Here is a 23,829-nt window from a genome sequence, read left to right as displayed (position 1 = left end):
ATAAAGTCATTAACTAAGGTAGATTGAATCTATAACCTAAATTTTAATATATGAAGGTCTGATGGGTTTGGGAAAAATGAAATTCTTTATACAAACATTACAATAGAGTGCTTATATCAGCTCAAGCAAACTTTGTAACAAGCTAATCACAAAAAGCTCACCTGTATTCCAAAGATAGATAAAGGAATAAAAGTCGAGTTTGCCAATGATTTTAGGAGGATTAACAGAAAATGGATGGGCAAATAGTTTGCTATCTTCTTTTTTCTTTTGATTATTTAAACCACATCTTAGCATCTGTAAAATTGGCCTCCTCTCTGAGAACTCAGTGAGCGGGCTGCCTGCTTTTAGCAAGATTCTAATAAAACTTCTAGGCATCATTTTGAGAGATCTCTGAATAGTCATTTTGAGTCAAGGGTTGTATGGCTGTCCCACACAATACTGTGTTGAAGAGAAAAAAATTGCAAATAAAAGATTATGATCACCAATTTTGTGAAAATGGCATTTTCCTTTTAAATGTTTTAGAAACAATATGGCTATTTAAAATAGAATTGTTCTATTATATATGTATATTCTATTATTTAATTTTAGATACTATTCTTAAAGTATCTAATCAGCACTGAAGGCAGGGAAAACTCAACTTCAAGTGGATAGGTACAGTCAATAGCAATGCCAATTATTTGCCATTTTCTCTACATGGTTACTTGTGGACAGAGAGCTGTGGTTAGGATTTAGGAACTATAGCTCAGACATATCTACCTCCTAAGGCATAAACAAGCTCAGTTATTGGTAATTAAGTAGAGAACAAAGCTATTTACCTTCCTAGATAATGACACTAATTTCATTGCCTCTTTTGATCTTGCTGTGTTACTGAAAGTCAGTTTGATCATCAGTAGAAAAATCCAGACAGAAGGGGAATTGACAGATGTTTTAGTTCAAAAAATATTTATTTAAGTGTCTACTGGACTACATGCAGAGGAGATATACAAAATTTAGATAAGAAATAGTTCTTGCCTTAGAGTCTACTAGGGAAATATCTTACATATACAGAAAACTCTAATTCATCTTAAAATTTTAGGAAATACATTCTTCAAAAATAGTAGAAAGGTTGGCACTAAATAACATCATAATGTGTGGGAAAAGGTGAAGAACTTACAAATTCTAAAGTAGATCAAGCCTTATAGGCCTCAGTTTTGGCTTCTCCGGAGTCACATGATTTTAGATAAGGCCTGGACTACGTGGCCGAAGAAGCTGTATGTCATCTTGTCTACTACATTCCACTGACCAGCTAAGGGAACGGTAGATTTATGTGACCAATCACAACATATAGAGGGTAGGATTTTGGAGGTTCTTTGTCTGAAACGTATAAAAGCTGTAAGCATTTTCAAGGCTCTGGCCCTATCCTGCTGTGAAATTTTGCTCGCAGACCAGGATGGGGTCTGCTTCTTGAGATTCTAATAAATAATTCTGCTTTCTATGAGTGATCTCTGTAGTAGTCAATTTGGGTAGGTCTTTTTGTCCCAAACAGTTGGAGACTCCATGGTCTCTGGCTCTGGGTGTGCAGCCTCCCTCCCTCTCAGACAATGACCCAAGGCAGGGACACTCAGTGGAACACAGAATTGAAGAAAGAAGACAGTAGACAAGTCCTGACGACCAGCACAGTCTAGAAGATCTATGCGTAGCTCGAGAGGTAAGTGGGAGTCGGAGCCTGGGGGTCTATTGGCCGAGGGAGAGACAAGCTCTCTAAAAAAACTGGAGGACTGCTCAGACCCCAAGGAAAGGGCTTTTGAGAGTGCTCTCAAGTGACTGTTTGGTGTGAAGGTGACCTACACCGGTACTGATCACAGTCCAAAGTTGTATGTCAGGACAAGGTGCAGTGAATTCCAACCGATAGTCCCCTCGGGAGTCAGTTAAATAACTGGGACAATGTCCCAAAGTACAAAAAGAAAAGTCAGAAGAAGTTAATTAAATATTGTTCTGGGAGGACCTCTCCTGAAAACCTGGACTGGGTCCAGGGTGGTAGAAGTAGTCCATGAATTTATCAGGACGTTAGCTAGGGAATTCAAGAAAAATAGAGCTCTGTGTCTGTCTGTGTGCGTATGTTTGTCTGCTTTGCAGTCTGTTCTGTGTTAAAAGTTAGCAATCTCATAAGAGATAAGAATTCAGCCTCTGTGTTGCAGGCTTGGAAAAATATCAGGCTGAATTGTGGGGAGGGAAGAAGGAGAAAAATAAGAACATAGATTGAAAGTCTGGAAAGTTTTGAGAAAATAGAAAACAGTGGCTATCACTCCTGTAAACAAAGAGCCTGTTATCAGGACTCAGTCAGGAAAAAAAAAAAATTCAAGGTAAAGCAGGGATTGGTGCTTAACTCTTTCCTGGCTTACTAAAGAAAAGAAGTTTGAATGGAATATCTAGATATATTTTAGGAAATTTCACAAACTAAAGTACTGGTTAATTTTAAAATAACTTTAAATTGGTATATGTGTTAAGATTGGAAATAAGAAGTTGCAGATGTTGGAAGAGAGGAATAAAAATAGAGTAAGAGATAAATAGTTGAACACGGGGGTGCTCTGACTTGTTGGACCTGTGGGAAAACTAGGCATACTTCCAAAAAAAATTTTTTTTTCCCAGGAGAAGAAAGAAAAATCATTATTAGCAAGTTTGCTTTCATGGAATTAGAGAACAGAAAGTTTAAGAAGGCTAAACTGGGTAATTGTTTGTCTGCAACATTTGATTAAGAGTTTTGGAAACTTACTATATTTTAAAGAGGTACTATAATTTTGAAATTGAAATAAAATTGAAATTGGAATAATCTTGAAATAATTTTACTGTTGCCTTGCACATGTTAGGTTTATTAAGAGGATAAAATCTTAAGAATTGTTTGAATATTGTGGCATTTACAACCGAAAAAAAATTTTTTTGCCTTATTGTTTGGTTGGACTTCAAATTAAAATATAGGTTATTAAACAAAATGCCAATAGCTTACCTTGGGGGGGGGAGGGGTCATGTTTGTATCTCCCTACTTAAATGGTATATTGCTTTTTAAAAATATTGAGTAATTTGTAAACTATATTATGAGTTTTATGAAATTTGGTTCAAACTTAATTGTGAATCTTGGAGTTTAAAGTTTTTTTTTTTTTAGGTGATTTAAAGACAAGGGACAAGAGAGATTGATTTACAAAAGCAATTATTGGCTTGGGAGTGTTTAAAGTATGTTGGAGAAGGTTTGAGCAAGTAGGCATTGGGAGGAGAGAGACAGAGAGATGGGACAAGAGAATGAAGGTAAAGAAGGATTGATTAGTGGGAGCAAATGACTTCAAGACGAAATTAGTGGGAAAAAGAAGAAACTGGTTGGAAAGGATAGTCACAGAGAGATGGCTATGAGATGGGATGTGCTTTTTGCAGGAGGAGAGTAGCAGTGGAAATATGCAGCTGCTTTTGGCTGAAGAAAACAAACTCATTTAAAGGGACACGCTGCTCTTATAAGATATTAATTGATGGAACATTTGTTTTCTTTAGATACATAGTGGTTTTCGTGTTTAAAGAATATGATCAGAAATGTGATATATAGTTTGAAAGAGTTATTTCAAAAAAAGTTTAATTGATGTTTTTAAGAACTTTTCAGGGTCTTTTATGTAAAAATAGGAAGTTTTAATTAACTGTATTGATGCCAATTATTTAAAGGGACCCCAAGGATAATAGTTTTTGCCTCTGTCCTTTTGAAAATGTTTTTGTTATGGACAATATGTAGTTTGGGATTTTTCTGTGTATTGGGTATTTTAAAAAAAGCAAAATGATTGATATAATATTCAATTTATGGAACATCTACTTGGGTTTATAAGAATTGTGTGAACATTCTGGGATAAATTTCTTATTGTCAAAAGTCTTACAATATGTAGATGATCTTCTTGTGGCAGGAAGGAAAAAGAGTGACCTTGTCCAAATCACTATCAATTTGTTAAATTATTTAGGAACACAGGGACTGAGAATTTCTTAAGACAAATTGCAATTTGTGAAATGTGAGGTAAAATTTTAAGTCATTGTATAAGTGAATGGAAAAAGAAATTGGATCCTGTAAATTACTTGAGGGAAAGAATGGAAACAGTAAAGGTAAGGGATTGGCACACAGGGCATTGGTCACTGAAATTTTGATTAATCCTATGTTACCTAAGAACATTGCAGTGATTCGTGTGCAGGGGTACCAAAGAGGAGATTCATTTGAGACAAGGGGAAACTGCTTTGCAGATGAGGAGGTGAAACGGGCTGGAGAAGAGGAATCTGTAAGTACAGAGGAAATGATGGTGCTAATTCTGGCATTTCTGCCTCCAATGCCTCCACTTTCCCTTATCCCAGAAGAGAAGCAGGAAATTCAAAGCCTTCGTGCTGAGGAGGATAAAGAGGGGCACTGGCTCTTCCCTGATGGCAGAGAGGTACTGATCACAGCAGGTATGGGACATGTGCTCCAACATTTACCTCAGAGCAGTCATTGGGGTGTCCAAGACCTGTGTGATACTATGCTGAGTAAATTGGTGGCACTGGGCCTGTACACAATAGCAGGCAACTGGCCAGCGGGGGTCCTGTTTGTCAGAGGATGAACAGAGCGGCCCAATGACAAGTCCAAAAAGAAGAAAGGCCCCCTAGTATCAGGCCTTTCCAAAACATTCAGATGGACTTTACCAAGCTGTCACCAGTGGGGCGTCTCAAATACCTGTTGGTTGTAGTGGACCATCTGACTTTATGGGTGGAGGCCTTTCCCCTTGCCTGGGCAACTGCTTCAGCAGTTGTCAAAGTCCTCCTTGAGCATATCATTCCAGGGTATGGGTTGGTGGAGCAGGAAGATTTGGACCAAGGCACCCATTTCACAGCTAAGATCCTTCGATCTGTGGCCCAAGCTCTAGAAATATCATGGGACTTACATACCCTATGGCATCTGTCCTCATCAGGTAAAGTGGAAAGGATGGATAAGGAAATTAAACAGCAACTGACTAAATTGACTGAGACACAATTGCCCTGGACCAAGATCCTTCCCCTTGCCTTATTAAGAATAGAATAAAACCCCGAAAGGATGTTGGATTATCACTTTATGAATGATTGTATGGTCTCCCTTATCCAAAAGGGATTCAAAATTCTTCCTTGGATCCAATATTTGAGACCAAGGATTTGTTTTTAAGGAAATATGTCATGTCTATACTGCAACATCTGATAACTTTACTACTAAAAGGGCTCATTGCTCAGACTCCTCCCTTAGGATTAACAGTGCATAGGTTCTAGGCTTGGAGACTGGGTCCTGGTTTGGACGTGGAAGGAGGACAAGCTGACCCCAACCTGTTCCTCTTGATATCAGACACAGCAAGGGCCGGTGGACACTCCAAGGGTGTGTACTTCCAAACTGAATCCAGAGAATGAGCTGAGATAAATATTGAAAAGGAACTGATGAACCGTGCATGTAAAATCTTTTTTTTTTGTTTTGTTTTGTTTTGTTGTTTTTTTTTAAATAACTTTTTATTGATAGAACCCATGCCAGGGTAATTTTTTACAACATTATCCCTTGCATTCACTTCTGTTCCGATTTTTCCCCTCCCTCCCTCCACCCCCTCCCCCAGATGGCAAGCAATCCTTTACATGTTGAATAGGTTACAGTATATCCTGGATACAATATACGTGTGCAGAACCAAACAGTTTTCTTGTTGCACAGGGAGAATTGAATTCAGAAGGTATAAATAATCCAGGAAGAAAAAAAAATTCAAGCAGTTTATATTCATCTCCCAGTGTTCTTTCTTTGGGTGTAGCTGCTTCTGTCCATCTTTGATCAATTAAAGCTCTCTTTATCAAAGAGATCCACTTCCATCAGAATACATCCTCAAACAGTATCATTGTTGAGGTATATAATGATCTCCTGGTTCTGCTCATTTCACTTAGCATCAGTTCATGTAAGTCTCGCCAGTCCTCTCTGTATTCTTCCTGCTGGTCATTCCTTACAGAACAATAATATTCCATAACGTTCATATACCACAATTTACTCAACCATTCTCCTATTGATGGGCATCCATTCATTTTCCAGCTTCTAGCCACTACAAACAGGGCTGCCACAAACATTTTGGCACATACAGGTCCCTTTCCCTTCTTTAGTATCTCTTTAGGGTATAAGCCCAGTAGAAACACTGCTGGATCAAAGGGTATACACAGTTTGATAACTTTTTGAGCATAGTTCCAAATTGCTCTCTAGAATGGCTGGATGTGTTCACAATTCCACCAACAATGTATCAGCGTCCCTGTTTTCTCACATCCCCTCCAACATTCCACATTATCTTTCCCTGTCATTCTAGCCAATATGACAGGTGTGTAGTGATATCTCAGAGTTGTCTTAATTTGCATTTCTCTGATTAATAATGATTTGGAGCATATTTTCATATGTCTATAAATAGTTTCAATTTCTTCGTCTGAGAATTGTCTGTTCATATCCTTTGACCATTTATCAATTGGAGAATGGTTTGATTTCTTATAGATTAGAGTCAATTTTCTATATATTTTGGAAATGAGGCCTTTATCAGAACCTTTGATTGTAAAAATGTTTTCCCAGTTTATTGTTTCCCTTCTAATCTTGTCTGCATTTGTTTTGTTTGTACAAAAGCTTTTCAAATGGATATAATTGAAATTTTCTATTTTGTGGTCAGTAATGATCTCTAGTTCTTCTTTGGTCATAAATTCCTCCCTCTTCCACAGGTCTGAGAGATAAACTATCCTATGCTCTTCCAATTTATTTATAATCTCATTCTTTATGCCTAGGTTACGAACCCATTTTGACCTTATCTTGGTATATGGTGTTAAGTGTGGGTCAATGCCTAGTTTCTGCCATACTAATTTCCAATTTTCCCGGCAATTTTTGTCAAATAGTGCATTCTTATCCCAGAAACTGGGGTCTTTGGGTTTGTCAAACACTATATTATTAAAGTTATTGGCTGCTTTTTGTCCTTTGAACCTAACCTATTCCATTGATCAATTAGTCTATTTCTTAGCCAATACCAAATGGTTTTAGTAACTGCTGCTTTATAATATAATTTTAGATCTGGTGTGCATGTAAAATCTTGATAGTGGTATTGATCTGGGGTACCTTACTGGGGCACTGCCTAAATCAAACGGGTACAGGGCCATGGATGAGAGAGGATAAGTATGAATGGACTTCTACTCGTCGACCAGAGAGGGTAGATATCATAGATTGTAGTGAGTATAGAAACAAAGGGAGCAAGTCAAATATTGTTTGTAATATGGGTCAGTGCTTAATTGTGTCCACCAGCATTTATTAGGGGGTAATGGGGGATGTTTGAATGAATTTAGTTGAAGCCTATTTGTTGAACACCCTGTAATCTATCCAAACTGGTGATGCTAATGGGTGGGGAGATGCCTGGCCCCAGCACAGATTATCAAGGAATATGGACCAGTGACATAGGCCCAAGATGGTAGTTGGGGATATGGGTTGCGTGTGTGTGTATATATATATATATATATATATATATATTATATATATATATATATATATATATATATATACATACACACACACACACACACACACATACACACACACATATATATATATATATATATAACAAATTAATTCAACTGCAAGCAGTCTTAGAGGTAACAGCTAATCAAACTTCTCAGGCCCTTAATCTATTAGCCGATCAAGCCACACAGACAAGAGAAGTAGTTTTATAACCTAGATTAGTTTTAAATTATCTGTTAGCAGAGGAAGGAGGAAGGAAAGGGTCTGTGAGAAACAAAACTTGTCCACCTGTTGTATGCAAATTGATGACAACCGACAAACAGTAAAAGAAATTACTAAGGGCATTCTCAGGATAGTTCATGTGCCTGTACAAATTTGGAAATCTCCCTTCACAAATAGCTGGTGGTCTTGGTTTGATGGTGGCTGGTAGAAACAGCTCTTATAGTGCAGACATTGCAATCAGTAGTATTATTCTGTTGCCACTATGTTTACCCTGTATAATTACATTGGTAACAAGAATAGTTCAAAGATCACTGTGAAGAATCTTACATATGGAAGATGCCACTAAAATGATGATTTTACAGAAAGAGGGATGGGAGGAGATTAACAAGCAATGTGTAGAAATGTTAATCCAATTTGACCACAATGTTAGTTCTTCATGAGGAAATATATGTACAAATATATTTATGAATAACAGGGGGACTGTGTGGGAAAAGGTGAAGAACTTAACAGATTCTAAAGTAGATCAAGCCTTATAGGCCTCAGTTTTGGCTTCTCCGGAGTCACATGATTTTAGATAAGGCCTGGACTACGTGGCCGAAGAAGCTGTATATCACCTTGTCTACTACATTCCACTGACCAGCTAAGGGAACAGTAGATTCATGTGACCAATCACAACATATAGAGGGTGGGATTTTGGAGGTTCTTTGTCTGAAATGTATAAAAGCTGTAAGCATTTTCAAGGCTCTGGCCCTATCCTGCTGTGAAATTTTGCTCGCAGACCAGGATGGGGTCTGCTTCTTGAGATTCTAATAAATAATTATGCTTTCTGGAGTGATCTTTGTAGTAGTCAATTTGGGTAGGTCTTTTTGTCCCAAACAATAAGATATAAAATAGTATATATTTTCAAATAGATTTTATGTCATTTTTATTCACTTGAGTGCAAATAAGCAGACTTTCATTTAATTGGAAGAATAATAAAAAAAATACTTATTTTATATCAAAGGTTACATTTAAAGAATTCTGCCTTCTCATCCCTGTAAATGCATGGAAGAGGTTGGAGAGAAGTGAAGTTTTCTTATATCTGCTCTTTAGGGCTAATTTTGGCAATTATAGTTTCAAAGCATTGAATGACCAGTAAACATTATACCTTGACAGGAAAGAATTGGCTTTCAATATAACACTCATTTTTTATTCATTTGTTATGTAATCTGTATGTATTCATTTGTCTATGCTAACCTAGTAATGCTATAGTTGGGCCAAAGGATATGCACAATTGTATAGCTCTTTGGACAAGTTCTATGTTGCTCTCCAGAATGATTGGATCAGTTCAAAGCTCAACCAACAATGAATTAGGGTCATAATTTTCCAATTTTTCTTCTAACATTTGTCATTTTCTTTTTCTACCATATTAGTCAATCTGATCAATGAGGTTTAGTTTTAGGGAACCCAAATGAAATTAGGGCTTCTTGTGGTCAGGGAATTAAATGATAAGGTCTAGTGGCAGTTTCCAGATTCAAGGAGCCAAATGGAGAGGTTTGGCTTCCTTGCACCACCTTGGGATTCAGCACAAGGGTAGGGAGTTTTGGGGACTCCCTTCTGACGGCGCAGAGGTTCTCTGTAGTGGAATTTACACACCTGAAAACCTAGATTGATAAAAGAGGTTTATTATGGAGATTGGAAGTAAGGTTAAAGTCTGGTTAGGGAAATAGATGAGGGTAAAGAGAAGATGGCACTGGAACAAGTATTCCAGTGGAGAGAGGCTCCTTGGGATGCCAAGCATAGGATAGCTGGTATGTTTGGAACCTCTGCAAAGAGAGGATCTTAGTTTGGCTCTTTTTATAATGAGAGATTTAGCTAAAGGGGGGCCCTTGGGTGGAGTCCCAAGTTGGTTCCTTGCTGGGTTTCAGCTAGCTCCAGAATTTGAATTGAATTCAAAGAATTTCAGGACTGAGCCAACCCCACTGTAGTGTTCTTTTTCTTCTTTTAAATATAATAATGGTTTTCTCTGGGTGAGAAGGTAGGTTTCTCAGGGAGGTTTTCTTGGAGGCAGCTTTAGTATCAGTTCGGATCAATAATTACCCCAAATGCAGCCAGCTGGTAATGTTTATTTTTCCTTCCAAGTCTTGTCTCTTTCCTTGGGCCCGGATAGCTAGATTCTTAGAGGCCTATCTTTCTGCTTGGTTCTAAGAGCTCCCTCCAAATGTCTCCAAATCCAAAGGTTTTGTCCTTCAGCCTCTGCCTCTACTTTCTTCAGCCTCCAGCCAGCACAAAGATGGAATGAATGCCTTGTCTCCTTCACTTGGGGCTCGGCTAGCTTTCTGGCTTTCTTTCAGACCAGTTTGGTCTCAGTGGGGGAAATGTAGGAGCCCAGCCACCCACAGAGAGCCTTCTCAATCTCCCACTCAACTCTCAACTCGTAGCTTCTTCCTCTCAAAACTCTTCTTCTGCTACCAGCCAGCCAAGTGGAAAAATATTCAAATGAATCACTCTTCACTGGCTTATATATGACTCTTCTGAGAGAATGGGATTATGGGTTTTCTGCCATAGTGCTCTCCGGCCCTAAGAGCTTCAAGGGAGGTGTGAATTCAGATATCTCATACTAAACCCTGAAATTTCCCAAACATGTGAACTCTAATGAGTAAAGGTGCAAACACAAGCATTGTATCAATTAGTTCTACTTAGTACCTTGTTTCAGGTTCTGACCCAAAACATCTTCTTGTAAGAGTAGATCAATAATCTATCAACTCTAATGAGTTAGCAGTTTGTAAAGATTCCAACACCCCACCCAGATAACAAAGATGAAACTATCCTTCGGGGCAGAGTCCCTCACTGAGGCAGAAGGATTTTCAAAGTTTCGGGGTCTCTCTTCATAACAGGTATAAAGGTGGCATTTACAGAGTTGTTTAATATGCATTTCTCTAATCAATAGTAATTTAGAGCATTTTTTCAAATGATTGTAAATAGCTTTGATTTCTTCATCTGAAAACTGCTTGTTCATATCCTTAAATCATTCAGACTAACAGCTTTCCCCCCAAAAAAACAAAAACAACAACAACAACAAAAACTTGTTATAAATACTTGAAATAGCCATTACAATGCATTTGGTTATCTTGATGCACTGGACCATCCGTGCACACTATCCTAGACTGCCAGGGCCAAACATATCGGTCTTCGGGATATTCCCCAATACACACCAAGAGGAGTTGATCTTGAGGTGCAAAATAGCCTTTCTTTATTGGTAATCTTAGCAGGGGTTAGCTGGAAGCAAGAGCTAGAGAGTACTAGAGCAAATTTGCATATGTGTGCCTACATCTCTCTTTGGGTTTGACTCAAAGCTAGCTATTTATATTCAGTTACTGCATACTGTGTTTCCCCGACAATAAGACACTGTCTTATTATTTTTTTGGACAGAAAAATACCAGAGGGCTTATTTTCAGGGGAGGGCTTATTTTAATGAACTTTGACAGCAATTTTAATAAACAGGTAAATGTGAACAAAAAAAAGTACTTTTATTCAATAATGATCATGTCATCTTCTTCAACAACATCGTCATAAGTGTCCATACCCTGAATTCTGTCCTGGATGTCTTGCGCCTCTATTTCCTTCAGAAGAAGTGGACCCAATCTGTCATGTCCATCAATATAGCTCTCTTTAAATGAACATGTCTTGTCCAGGTAACCTGCTCATAGTGCCTTGGCGACACAGCTGTCAGTAATTTTATCCCATGACTTCTTCACCCAAGTCACGACTTCTTGCAGACAGGGCTTCACAAAGTTTCCACATTGATTCTCTTTCCATTCTATTTTCAATGTAGTCATTGACTCCCATGCGCAAGTGGTCCTTGAATGGCTTGTTTATTGCAATATTAAGGGTGTGGAGATAGGCAGTCATTCCTGTAGGAATCATTACTTGATCTATTCTCTCTGCAAGGAAGTTCTTCATTTCTTTAGCGCAGTGAGTGCTGGCTGAGTTCTTCTTTTATCCTCCATCATGCCCCCTGAGTTCTTCTTTTATCCTCCATCATGCCCCCTCACTCCCACTTACATACTGGGTTTTTATGTTGTCCTGCCTCAGCTCTCCTCCGCGGCACTGCTCTCAATGGCGCCAGCAAGCAAATCACTGGGGAAGAACAGGATGACGTGCTCATTGCTGCAGCTCTGATTGGATGTAGCTCGGAGCGCCGCGTGCGTTTCATGGGGAGGGGGGGGAAGAAGAGAGTGGGAGTGGGGGAGGAAATGAAGGAGGGGGGGCGGTGCCTACAGAGGGTACCGTAATGTAGCGTGTAGCACAGGGAATCACCTTCACTACAGTAGCAATCTCAATAGGGCTTATTTTCGGGGGAGGGCTTATTTTAGAGGAATCTTACACAGTAAGGGGAAGGCTTATTTTCAGGATAGGTCTTATTATCGGGAAACACCGTAGGTGGATTCGCAGAAGGGAGATAACTGGAGTTAATGCTGTGTCCTAGGTAGAAATCTGGCAAGAAGACACACCCCTCATTATCTGAAGGAACCTATTAACAATTCCTTTAACACCTGCAAGATATAACCTCCTGCCTCAGAGGCCAAGCCCCTTTTTATCTCCTGGGCCCGCCTTATCAGCTGACATGGCATAAATAGCAATTCTCAGAGAGAGAGAAACTTCCCTAATATCTTGAAAAGCTGGAATTTAGGTTATCTGAATTCGCCACTTGTATATATTTTATTTCCTACTTTTCCATTTGATATTGAAGGCAAAAAATAAAGGTAAGTTATTCCTTCAGCAGCAACATAACCCTTTCTTTCCTTCTTTGATCTTATCCCATCCCTAATCCTAACCTCTTCATCATATCAAACTCCACAAGTACAAGATTAAAGGAAATTTAGCAGGGAGAGAAGAAGAAAAAGAAAAAAAGTGAAAGAAAGGAAAAAAGATATGGAAGGAAAAGCAATAACATTTCATTTTGTCTTTGTATCCCTACCACCTAGCATAGTACCTGATATTTTTTCTCCCATTGTACCTCTGATTTCAATATTGGTATAAGGAACTCTTGATAAGAGAATTCCAACTACCAATGTAGATAAACAGTTCTTCTGCAACTTAACCAGTTTCAGAAAGTCATTGTGTGTTGCCCAGGATTATAAAGCCAGAATGTATCAGAGACAGAGCATGAACCCAAATCTTTGTAACTTTCACACCAACACTCTGTTTATTGACTCTCACTTGGAACATTGTAGAAGCTTAATCCTTTCTTGATAATTTATTAATTGATAAAAGAAATACTTGGAAATGGTTTGTTTACCAAGAACTGAGGATGCACAGTAAAATCTGTTACAAGAATTACTCCTCTTTTCCCACCTCACATAATTCTTTAACCTTTTCTAAGCTCACAACATTGAGCTACTCAAGTCTTCACTTCTTCAACTGATTCCTATCAGTCACACATTCATTCTTCTAGATGTCCCATCTTTGTAAACACAGAGAATATGAAAGAAGTACTCAGAAATGACTCTCACCAAAAAAAAGTTCCCTTTTCTTTTCCAGCCTCTCGGCAGCCATGAGTTCTGATATGGAAATGGCCATCTTTGGAGAAGCTGCTCCCTATCTCCGAAAATCAGAGAAGGAAAGGATTGAGGCCCAAAATCGTCCTTTTGATTCTAAGAAAGCATGCTTTATAGTAGATGACAAAGAAATGTATGTGAAAGGTATGATCCAGAGCAGAGAAAATGACAAAGTAATAGTCAAGACCCTAGATGACAGAGTAAGTATTGATCATGAATGTCTATATTGAAACATAACTATAATAAACTTTTAAGGAGTATTTACATTTTCCCTTATTATTATTGGAACATAAGTCTTCTCAGAACTAGAGATAAAGGTGAATTTAATTTTTTGTAACTCTTTAGCAAATTAGCAGGTGAGAACCTCATTCTGACCCATTTCCTCTTTCAGATCTCTGCATCTTTGTGAGTTCTGTTATGTTGTTTTATTAGTTTCTTCAAAAGCTTATTTGTTGATGTGTTAGATGATGTGATGGTAATGATCCATTGGAAGTTGGGAATTGAACAGTAAATGCTAGTTGGTAGCAAGAATAATGAGTTAATGCATATAATCAAGTATGGGCTGGGGGAAGGAGGAAGAGAGAAATGAGAGGTAGAGAGAGAATGAAGAGAAAAAGAAGGTAAGAAAGGAGGAAAGGAAAGGGGAGAGAAAGAAGAACAAAGGACAGTGGAAGGAAGAACTTGATGAGAAAAATTAATTATTATGGAGAATTGATTGTAATTGTTATCAGCCTCAAACAAATAGTTTTATAACAGTTCTATTACACAGTACGTTTTTTTCTCTCTAAGATCAGATATTGCAATGGGATTTTATTGATATTACATAGTATTATTTCTATGAACAATTCTTGAAATGTGCTTTATCTTCAACCATCACTCTTTCCCCCTTTTTATCACTCAGACTGTCACTTTGAACAATGACCAAGTCTTTCCCATGAACCCTCCCAAATTTGACAAAATTGAGGACATGGCCATGATGACTCACCTACATGAGCCTGCTGTCTTGTATAACCTCAAAGAGCGCTACTCAGCCTGGATGATCTATGTAAGGAAACTCTTAATGTCCCCTACCTCCAAAAAGAAATCTTTTATCTTAGAGTACAGGGTAAAGACTAATCAGTCCTGCTGGTTTTTGTTTCTTAACAGACTTACTCAGGCCTCTTCTGTGTCACTGTCAATCCTTACAAATGGCTGCCAGTATATAACCCAGAAGTGGTGGCTGCCTATCGGGGCAAGAAGAGACAGGAGGCCCCTCCCCACATCTTCTCTATCTCAGACAATGCCTATCAGTTCATGCTAACTGGCAAGTAAACATTCCATCAATAACCATTGATATGTTTTCTTACAATTGTTTGTGAAAGAAATTTCCCTTTGTCTTTGCTTGTCAAATCACAAAAATTTGACCATAGTAGAAATGAGCAGTGCCGGAGCAAAATTTTATGTATGTATCAACAAAGTCATAGTCCAAGGATTCTCTGGGGTTTGTGGACTCCTTTGAGGGATAGCTTTCAGGAGACTCATGAACTTAGCTGGGTACAAAATTTTCCATTTTTATTTTCACTGACTTCTGAATGAAATTTTTCATTTCTTCAGTTATTCAAAAATACTGTTCTGGAAAGGATCGCAAAAGCTTCAGTAGATTGCCAGAGGGATCCATGGTATACAAAAAAGGATTAGGACTCTGCTGTAGAGAGAAACTGGGTTAAATTCTCATCTCTAGAATTACCGTGTAAAGTGGGGTATATTATAACCTCCTTGGGTTCTCATTTTTCTCTTCTGCAAAATGAAAGGGCTGGTTTAAATCCTAGCTTCTGAAACTGTGGATTGTGATTCCACATGGGGTCTCATAACTAAATATGGGAGTCATGAACTTTGATTTATTATCAGTAAATGTTTGCTTTGTCTATCTATTTTATATCCTTATATACCCAGGGTGATGTAAAAATTTCTTGGACGAAAAGTGGGAAAAGTTTAAGAAATAGTCCTGGTTTTGATGGCATCTGAGATTTATTCCAGCTCTAATATATGATTCTATGATATCGGAAAGGACTTCTCCTCTCATCTTCATCAATTGATGGAGCCTTTCCTCCTTTTTCAGATAGCAATCTAAGTCATCTAATTCTCCCTTCCTGTCTTCTCCATAAAGCCCTTCTTGGTCTACCCTTATAGAATACATACATATACACACACATATATATATATATATATATATATATATATATATATATATATCCCACATATGGAACTTTTCTCTTTGGCATTTTTATGTCCTAATTTATAATATACTTAACTATTAAAAATGTGATCTTTCCTAACTACACTAAAGTTGAGAACAGAGAATGGATCTTAGAGGGTTTTTTTTTGTTTTGTTTTGTTTTGTTTTGTTCTATTTGTTGTTGTTGTTTTGCATTTCGTCCAGCACCTAAAGCACTATCACAAAGTAAATATTTGTTAATTCTCCAATTTATATCTGTACATTATTTATTTATCTAAATATTATAATGATTAGCATGATTCTATAAAGATCCATTAGAATTTCATGTTTTAGTGCAATGTCAATTGTAACTTTAGCTCCAAAGCAAGGGATATGTGCCTGTTCCTTTTATATGGCCTTTCCTGATCCCTCAAAGTTGTTAGAACTTCCCCATAATTAAAATTAATTTGTTTTAACTTTGTATGTGTTTGGAATAATCTTAACTTGTATATGTTGACTCCACTGACAGGGTGAAATTTCCTTAAATGCACCTTTTTCTTTGTATTCCCAGCATCAAGCTCAGTGCCTGGCAGATAATAGGCGTTTTAAAAAATACTTGTTGATTCATTCATGCAACAACCATTTATTCAATTCCTATTCTGCAACATTGCAGAATACTGTCAAAAAAGAGAGAGAGAGAGAAATTCCTATACTGGGTAGGAAGCTAAGTTCCTTTCTAATGTATTCATAGAATAACAAGACCATAGATTTAAAACCATAGGGGACCTAAGAGGCCATTCCAGTTCCAATTCCAATTACCTTAGAAGCCATTCAAGTATTCCAACCTCATTTTACATTACAATTACAATTAGGAAATTGAGGCCCAAAGAGGTTTAATGACTTGTCCAAAGACACATAATGACGGAGCCAAGATGGAATTTCAAGTCAACATAATTTCCTCTACCTTCCACGATCTCTAGTAACTGTAAATGTGTCTTTGTTACTTTCATTTTCCACTTAGGATATGTTTATGTAGATGCCTAGAATGGAATCTCATAATGACAAACCTACCCCTCCCACTCTGGAGAGGATGAAAGATATTTGTATTTGTGTGTGGCAATGGGAATAAGGAGAAGAGAGGAAGGTTAGGGGAACAGTGGGTATTTTGGTAACCACACAAGTTAACATTCTTTAAAAGTCCTCTTCTAGAAGGCAAAATATTCAAAGAAAGCCCAAATATTCAAAACTTCTTCCTTTCACTGGGACTAACTCAAAAGAATAGGATTTGGTATTCAGTATACTCCAAGGAAGCCCAACAAAATGAAAAAGTATCACTCTCACTAGCATTCCAGAGAAGGCTGATAAACTTTGACCTGCCAAAGATGACTTTTGGGCTTGACCTCCCATAGAACCTACCATATCTCTGATATGTCATCCTCATCTGGTCAGTCAACTCTCCTTAAAGTTAAATGAATTTAAATGAAATTAAATGAAACCTTAGCTATCATAATATACATCAAATAATCAAGGTCTGAGTGAATTGTTGTCTGAATTAACTTACCTTTCTAAACGATGGGACCATAGATTTACAGCTGGGAGTGATTGAAAAAGATTTTCTAGTCCAACTCCTTCATTTTGCAGAGGAGGAAACTGAGTTTCAGAAATGTGAAATGATTTGTCCCAAAGCCTCACAAATCCTTTGACTCCAAAGTCTGTAGAAATATGTATAAATAGTTATAAAGTAACATTTAGGAAAGAAAATAAAGACAAAAATAGGGCAAAATTACTTTATGTAGAATAGATAATATTTTAGAGTTGATTATAAAAGAAAATAACAGACTAATATGTCACTGGTGTTTTAACTGCTCCAGTTTCTTAAACCTCTAGGGAAAATAGGAAATATTCTAATAGTTATATATGTTAATTGTCATATAACAAATCTCTTACTAATAATATTCTAGAGTGAATTTCAGTAAAAATTAAAAACTTAAGAAACAGTTGTAAGACATTGTTGATGGGCCAGATTACAGGGGAATTTGAAAAGTCCTCTACTTCAAAGGTATCACAGAAACCAAATTACTAGGCAAAAGGAATATACTTTTAATCACAAAGATAGGAATAAAATCAGAAAAGGAGACGGGGTGAAAAGGGGAAAGGAAGCTTGTATATAGCATTGTATATAGCACTTCAGAAATATTTACAAATCTCATCTCAGTTGACTGCCATAAAAGTTTAATAAATGACCTTGTGGCTCTATAAGGATGGAAGAGAGCTAAAAAAGTCAGTGATATTTGTAAATCTCACAATAGTGTTGATGCACATAGTATATTTTTCACAGATTGCTTTCACTAAACTTTTTTAGTATTAGGTGATGATAACATAAAAAAAATCAATCCTTAAACATTTATTATTGAGGTCAATTAATTGTTTTTTTTTTCCTAGTGTGTTCTATTGATTCACTTTTCTTTTTCTTTTTAACCAATATTAAATTGTTACTGCTTTAAAATACAGTTTGAGGTCTGGAATTACTATTGCCCTTTTATTCCTAATTCTAAAAATTACTTATTGTATATAAGAGTTGTACTTTTGCTATTTCTTCATGTGATGCATAATCATGTGATTTGGGATATTTCTGTTTTTAATGTGATTAATTATGTTGATTAATTTTCTAATTTTGAATCATTTTTTCATCCTTGGTATAAATCCAACAAGAATAATTAATGATTTGGGAGAGATAAAATGCTGAAAATTTGTATTTATTTTATCCTTACCAACTTTAGGTTTTAGGATTTTATTTTGTCTCCTAGAAAATTTGATAGCTTTCATTCTCAAAACTAAGGATAATTTATTTATCTAGTTTTTTTGGTTTTTTTTTTTTTTTTTGTATTTGAAAGCTTGATAGAGTTTTCTTCTAAATACATCAGGTCCAGGTGGCTTGTTGTTTGTTTGTTTGCTTATTTGTGGGGGAGGGGGTTATCACTTTTACTAAAGTTAGTTCTAGTCCTATTTCTTATAGGGGATAATTCAAGATACCCATCTAGTGTTCTGTTTGTCAGGTAGTTATCTTCAATAATATAAATATCCAATTTCTTTTGCATTATTAGTTTTGGTGACATGTAACTGTATGTGGTAGTTTAAGATTGTTATTTTTATTTCATGTAGCTCTGTTATTTCACTTGTTTATTTTTTTTGTTGAGTAGATTATCTTCCCTCTTTTTAAAAATGAGGTCATTATTGTTCATTTTGTTATTTTTTTAGAAGAACCAGCTTTTAATTTTATCTTAGTTCTATAGTTTTTTTTTGACTTCCAATATAACTACTTCTCTTATTTTCAATATCTTTTGTGCATATCTTGAGTGTTTATTGTGGTTTCTAATTTTTTAAATCCCTATTTAGGTCATTAATTCTCTCTTTTTCCATTCTGTTAATCTTTCTTTTTAGAGATATATTTTTCTTTCCGAGGACTTCTTTAGCGGAATCTCAGAAATTTTATAATGTTGTCTTATTCTTATTTTTCCCCTCTCATTTTAGGAGTTAAATGAAATATTATTCCTCTCTTCCTCTCTAGCTTCCTCTGTTTGGATGTTTTACTCCCTATTTTTAGTGACTTTTCTTCACTTTGTCCTTTTAATCAATTCTCTTCTTTTCTCTATGCTAAATTTTTATGTTTATTCAAGATCTATAAACTTACTAATTCCTTCTGTAATCTCTTCATATACTTCATGCAATTAAAGTGTCTGATGTGCTAAGTCTCAGCTCTCCCTAATAAATTTCTGTCATTTACCTTATAGGGCTTGCCCCATCATCCTTTTTTTTTTTTTTTTTTTTGGTCTTTTTCTCTTGTGTCTCACTCTTTTTTTTCCCCTTCTGAGGCATTTGGGGTTAAATGACTTGTCCAAGGTCACATAACTAGGAAGTGTTAAGTATCTTGAGAGCAGATTTGAACTCAGGCCCTCCTGACTTCCAGGCTGGTGCTCTATCCACTGTACCACCTAGCTGCCCCTTGTGCTTCACTTTTATAAATATTAAGCCATAAGAGAAATTGTAGAGGGCCAGAACTCTGGAGAAGTATGCTTGTATACAACAAGGTGTTAACTCAATGGAATTGATGAGATGATGTATATATATATATATATATATATATATATATATACATATATACATATGTATATATACTTAGTACTTAGCATGGTGATGTAATGGTTCTCTAGTTCACACATACATAGTGTGCTAATTATACCAAGGTATTTAAGGGCTGAGAAGGACTAGAAATAAGACATTCCATCTTTGACCAGTCTTGTGGTGGCTGTCCTTCCTTCATCACTTCTCCACTAAGACCAAGAACTCAGGCTGATCCCAAGGTTCTCCAGAAAGCTAGTCCGAAAAGTACAAGAAGCAATAAGGATAGAAAATGTTCCATGACATAATTTGCCCTGTATCATAACTTGTACAATCTAATTCTCCCCTCTTCCCTCTCCATGATTTCCATTGGCCATTCAATCTCATCTCTGGGTCCATATCCTCCTACTCTTCTGGATGTTGCCTGTCTCCAACGATCTCAGTTTCTCTTTTTCTGAGGCAAGATGTCTATGAAGGAATAACACTCACAAAGGCAGCAAGGTAACACAATGAATAGTTATAACACTAAGCCTGGAGTCAGATAGGAAGACCTGAATTCAAATCCAACCTTAGACATTTATTAGTTCTGTGACTCTGGGAAAGTCACTTCACCACTGCCTTCTTCAATTTTCTAAATGGAGATAATATTAGTACCTGTCAAGATTGTTGGATTCAAATAAGTGTATTTGTATCTGTACAATGTACAGAATAAGGGTACAGATAGCTGTAAAGGACTTAGCACAGTGCCTGGCTTAGAGTAGATGCTTCAGAAAACTCATTCCTCATTTAGACCTCACCAGAGGAAGTAGCCTTACTGTACACCAACTCAAAATAGATTAGATCCACTGTAAGGATATGTCTATTCCTTATTCCACAAGAATATTCATTGTTGTGATATGGGAGCCACCTGCTGGAGGTCTAACTCAGACCTGTAGAATGGATCTCTTCATGTGAGAGGATGATGATGATACAAGAAGAGTGAGAGGCAGTTGAGTTCTCTGATCTCTCTTCTATTCCCTCTTGGCTCCAATTTATTTCATTCCCAATCCACAAGGAACATCTATGAAGGCTGCTTTGCAACTCCCTCAAGTGTTATGATTCACAGCTATGGAGGCTCTTGAAGAATTGACCTGCCTCTTCACTTAGGCATGGTCCTTAACAATTCCCTATTTTTTGTTTTATAGGAGTGTGATTATTTTTCCCCCACAGCATGATCAGTAAGTTTATGCATTAGCTGTTATCTAAGTCCACATACTAAGATATCTGAGTCCACAAGCTAGAAAGTGCAAACGGTACTATAGCAGGTGTTGAAGCTTGTGAGATGTCATGGAGGCAAACTTTCAAATGAAGAAGAGGACATTAGTCAGGATAGTCATTTTTCATAAGTATCTCATCAGTCTTCTGGCTCAGCCCTTTGATGTGTTGGCCCATTTAATTACCCTGACTAAAAAAGTCTTACTGGGTCCCTTCTCCCTTTTCTTCCCTGCAAGTTACCAAAGGAACTCTCTTGGGGAAGATCCCACTCACAAACAGCTCTTGAATGCTGCTTCTTTATTTCTTATGCTTCTTGTGATTCTTGTGCCCCACGTTCGGGTGCCATATGTTGTGATACCAGAGCCACCATGTGGCTGCTAGAGATCTAACTCAGACCTATAGAATGGTTCTCTTCATGTAAGAGGATAATGATACAAGGAGACAGAGGCAGTTGCTGTTTTCTGACCTTTCTCCTCTTCCCTCTTGCCTCCAATTTATTTCATTCCCAATCCACAAGAAACATCTGTGAAAGCTGCTTTGCAACTCCTTCAAGTGTTATGATTCACAGCTGTGGAGACCCTGGAGAATTGACCTGCCCCTTCACTTAGGCACAGCCCCTAACAATTCCTCAATGGAAGCTTCTTTCCCTTTTATCCTGCCCATTTCAAACCATCCTTTATGGCACCTTCATCATTCTCCTGTAACCTCTTTTTTTTGTTGTTGTGTGATCAGTTAGTCACATCCTACTTTGGGATTTTCTTGGCAAAGATTCTGGAGTGATTTGCCATTCTTCAGCTCATTTTATAGATGACAAAACTAAGGCAAACAAGGTTGAGTGAGTCACAGTTGCCCAGAGTCACACAACTACTGTCTGAGCCCAGATTTTAACTTTTGACTTTCTGACTTCAGGCTCAGCATGCTATCCACTAAACTACCTAGTTGCCCATTTACCCCATTAGGATACATCATATTTTCCCCCTCTGTACTCTACCTTCCCTTTTCCTATTTATATACTTATTATTTGGCAATTTTGTTCCAAAAAAATGATGATTATTATGGAGATTGATTCATGGTATTTCAAGCTTATTTTGCCATCATCTCTTCTCCTTTTTCTTTAAATCTTTTATCCTTAACAAAAAAATTAACAATTTCATTTTAACTGCCATAAATCATTCTTTATCTTTTGAAAAAAATCTCTGTCAATGGGTCTTTTATCCCCATATTTTCCTTTGAGTGGTTATTTTTATTTATATTTACTTAATTTTCTCATGTTTCTGCTACAAGAAATGTTCTTCTCGTGCCTTTTTTTGTGATGATTATACTACAGACACCTCTCTTTCAATGAATGTCCATCTTTTTCATGATAATTAAAGTCAAGTTTGCAAAGTATGCCATTTTGGAACTGCATTTGTCAGTACTCGCTTTAGTGAAAATATTATTCCATTTCCCTCCATTTCTAGTAGGAGTTAAATAATATTGTTTTATTCAAATTTCTTCCCTTTATAATTGAAGTTCTTTCTTCTAGTTGCTTGGGAAAAGGGATGGAAAAGGAAGGAAATTAACATTATTATTATTACTATTACTACTGTTCCTACTATTACTTTTAAAAATAATATATTAACACTTCAAGTTTTATAAAGCACTCGGTGTATTATCTCATTTGATCCCCATAAAAACCCCGAGAAGTGAGTGGTTCCATTATCTTCATTTTAAAGACAAGGAAACTGAGTCTAAGAAAGGCCAAAGTCACAGATCAGCAATTATCTGAGGCAGGTATTTCTGAAATTTTTCAATTTAATCACTATATTTCTTAGTTTGAACCATGGGATTGCTTATTATCGTTACTGTTTATAGATGATGTTTAGAGATGATCTATGGATTCTTTTCATTGTTGTTATATATTCTTTATTCAGAAATTTTGGGTCATTTTCTTCTATTATTTCTTGTGTTATGGTGTTCAAGTTTTTCATTTGTCATGTTATTCTGAGAGACCTATGATAGCTTCAGATGTCTCTGTTATTTGTCAATACTCGACTGGTATCCTCTAATTACTTACTTTCATAATCTTTTATTCTGTTTATCTTTCAGATCGGGACAACCAATCCATCCTCATTACGTAAGCAATTTCTTTCTTTTATGCCTACTTTAAGACAACAGGTGCCATTCTGGTACTTAAGCAATTTACTTTCAAATCTACAGTGGGGAATCTGGTGCTGGAAAGACAGTGAATACCAAGAGGGTTATCCAATACTTCGCAACAATTGCAGTGACTGGGGAAAAGAAGAAGGAGCAGCAGCCTGGGAAAATGCAGGTGAATCTACATTTTTATTTCAGGGGATTGATTACCAGGCCACATCAAAGAACCATAAAATGGTGGAATGACAAGACATTCTCAAAGAATTTCTCAATAACAGCTCTATCTGTGATATACAAAACTTGCCCCTGCTAATCCTTAGAAGAGAAAGTAAAAAAAGAGAGGAAAGAGAGGCAAAAGCATCCCAACACTTGTATGATGGATCTAGAGGGCTGCTTGCCTGGAGAACTTCTTTCATGTCAGTTATTAATTCAGTATACCAAGCTTCCTCAGATACTAAAACCACTGCTCTAGGGCAACTCTATTATTTTATAGATCAGGAAATGAGTGCTTCATTCAAGGTCTTAAAATCATAAAATTTAGAGTTACAGGACATAGTTTCATGCAATCACTTTCATAGCTGAAAAAATTGACCAGAAGAAAAAAAAAGTAGCATTTTTTTATACTGGGGGTTAACTTAGTTATTTAGAGAGAGTGGAGAGAAAGCCAGAGACAACAGGTCCATGAAAGGGAGACAGAAATTCCAGGAAAGGTTTAGTGGGCAGAGACTTTAGGAATAAAGCAAAGATTTTGTTGGAGAAGCCACTACCAGAAAAGACTACAGAGTGGTACTGAGTTGTCCAGATATGTGGTATAAAGGCCTCCAGATGATATTTCAGCTAGTAAAACATCCTTTACTTTAATT

At 36.8% G+C, this 23,829-nt stretch overlaps 1 protein-coding gene and 1 long non-coding RNA gene across 2 annotated transcripts in view; one reads left to right on the top strand and one right to left on the bottom strand.

Moving 5' to 3' along the window:
• Positions 1-17,343, bottom strand: part of LOC127560725 (uncharacterized) — a 33,732-nt gene extending 16,389 nt beyond the window's left edge. Inside the window, exon 1 of the long non-coding RNA XR_007953395.1 lies at positions 17,019-17,343. This is a non-coding gene — a long non-coding RNA (uncharacterized LOC127560725). The remainder of the gene's footprint in view (positions 1-17,018) is intronic.
• Positions 13,260-23,829, top strand: part of LOC127560724 (myosin-13) — a 72,402-nt gene continuing 61,832 nt past the window's right edge. Inside the window, exons 1-5 of the mRNA XM_051995549.1 lie at positions 13,260-13,463; positions 14,165-14,308; positions 14,410-14,566; positions 22,919-22,946; positions 23,030-23,141. Of these exons, the coding sequence (XP_051851509.1) occupies positions 13,260-13,463; positions 14,165-14,308; positions 14,410-14,566; positions 22,919-22,946; positions 23,030-23,141 (645 nt within the window). The remainder of the gene's footprint in view (positions 13,464-14,164; positions 14,309-14,409; positions 14,567-22,918; positions 22,947-23,029; positions 23,142-23,829) is intronic.

The sequence above is a fragment of the Antechinus flavipes genome, chromosome 4 (assembly GCF_016432865.1).
Source record: "Antechinus flavipes isolate AdamAnt ecotype Samford, QLD, Australia chromosome 4, AdamAnt_v2, whole genome shotgun sequence".
Classification (NCBI taxonomy): domain Eukaryota; kingdom Metazoa; phylum Chordata; class Mammalia; order Dasyuromorphia; family Dasyuridae; genus Antechinus; species Antechinus flavipes.
Note: the sequence above shows the minus strand (reverse complement) of the source record. Positions and strands in the feature narration are given on the sequence as shown.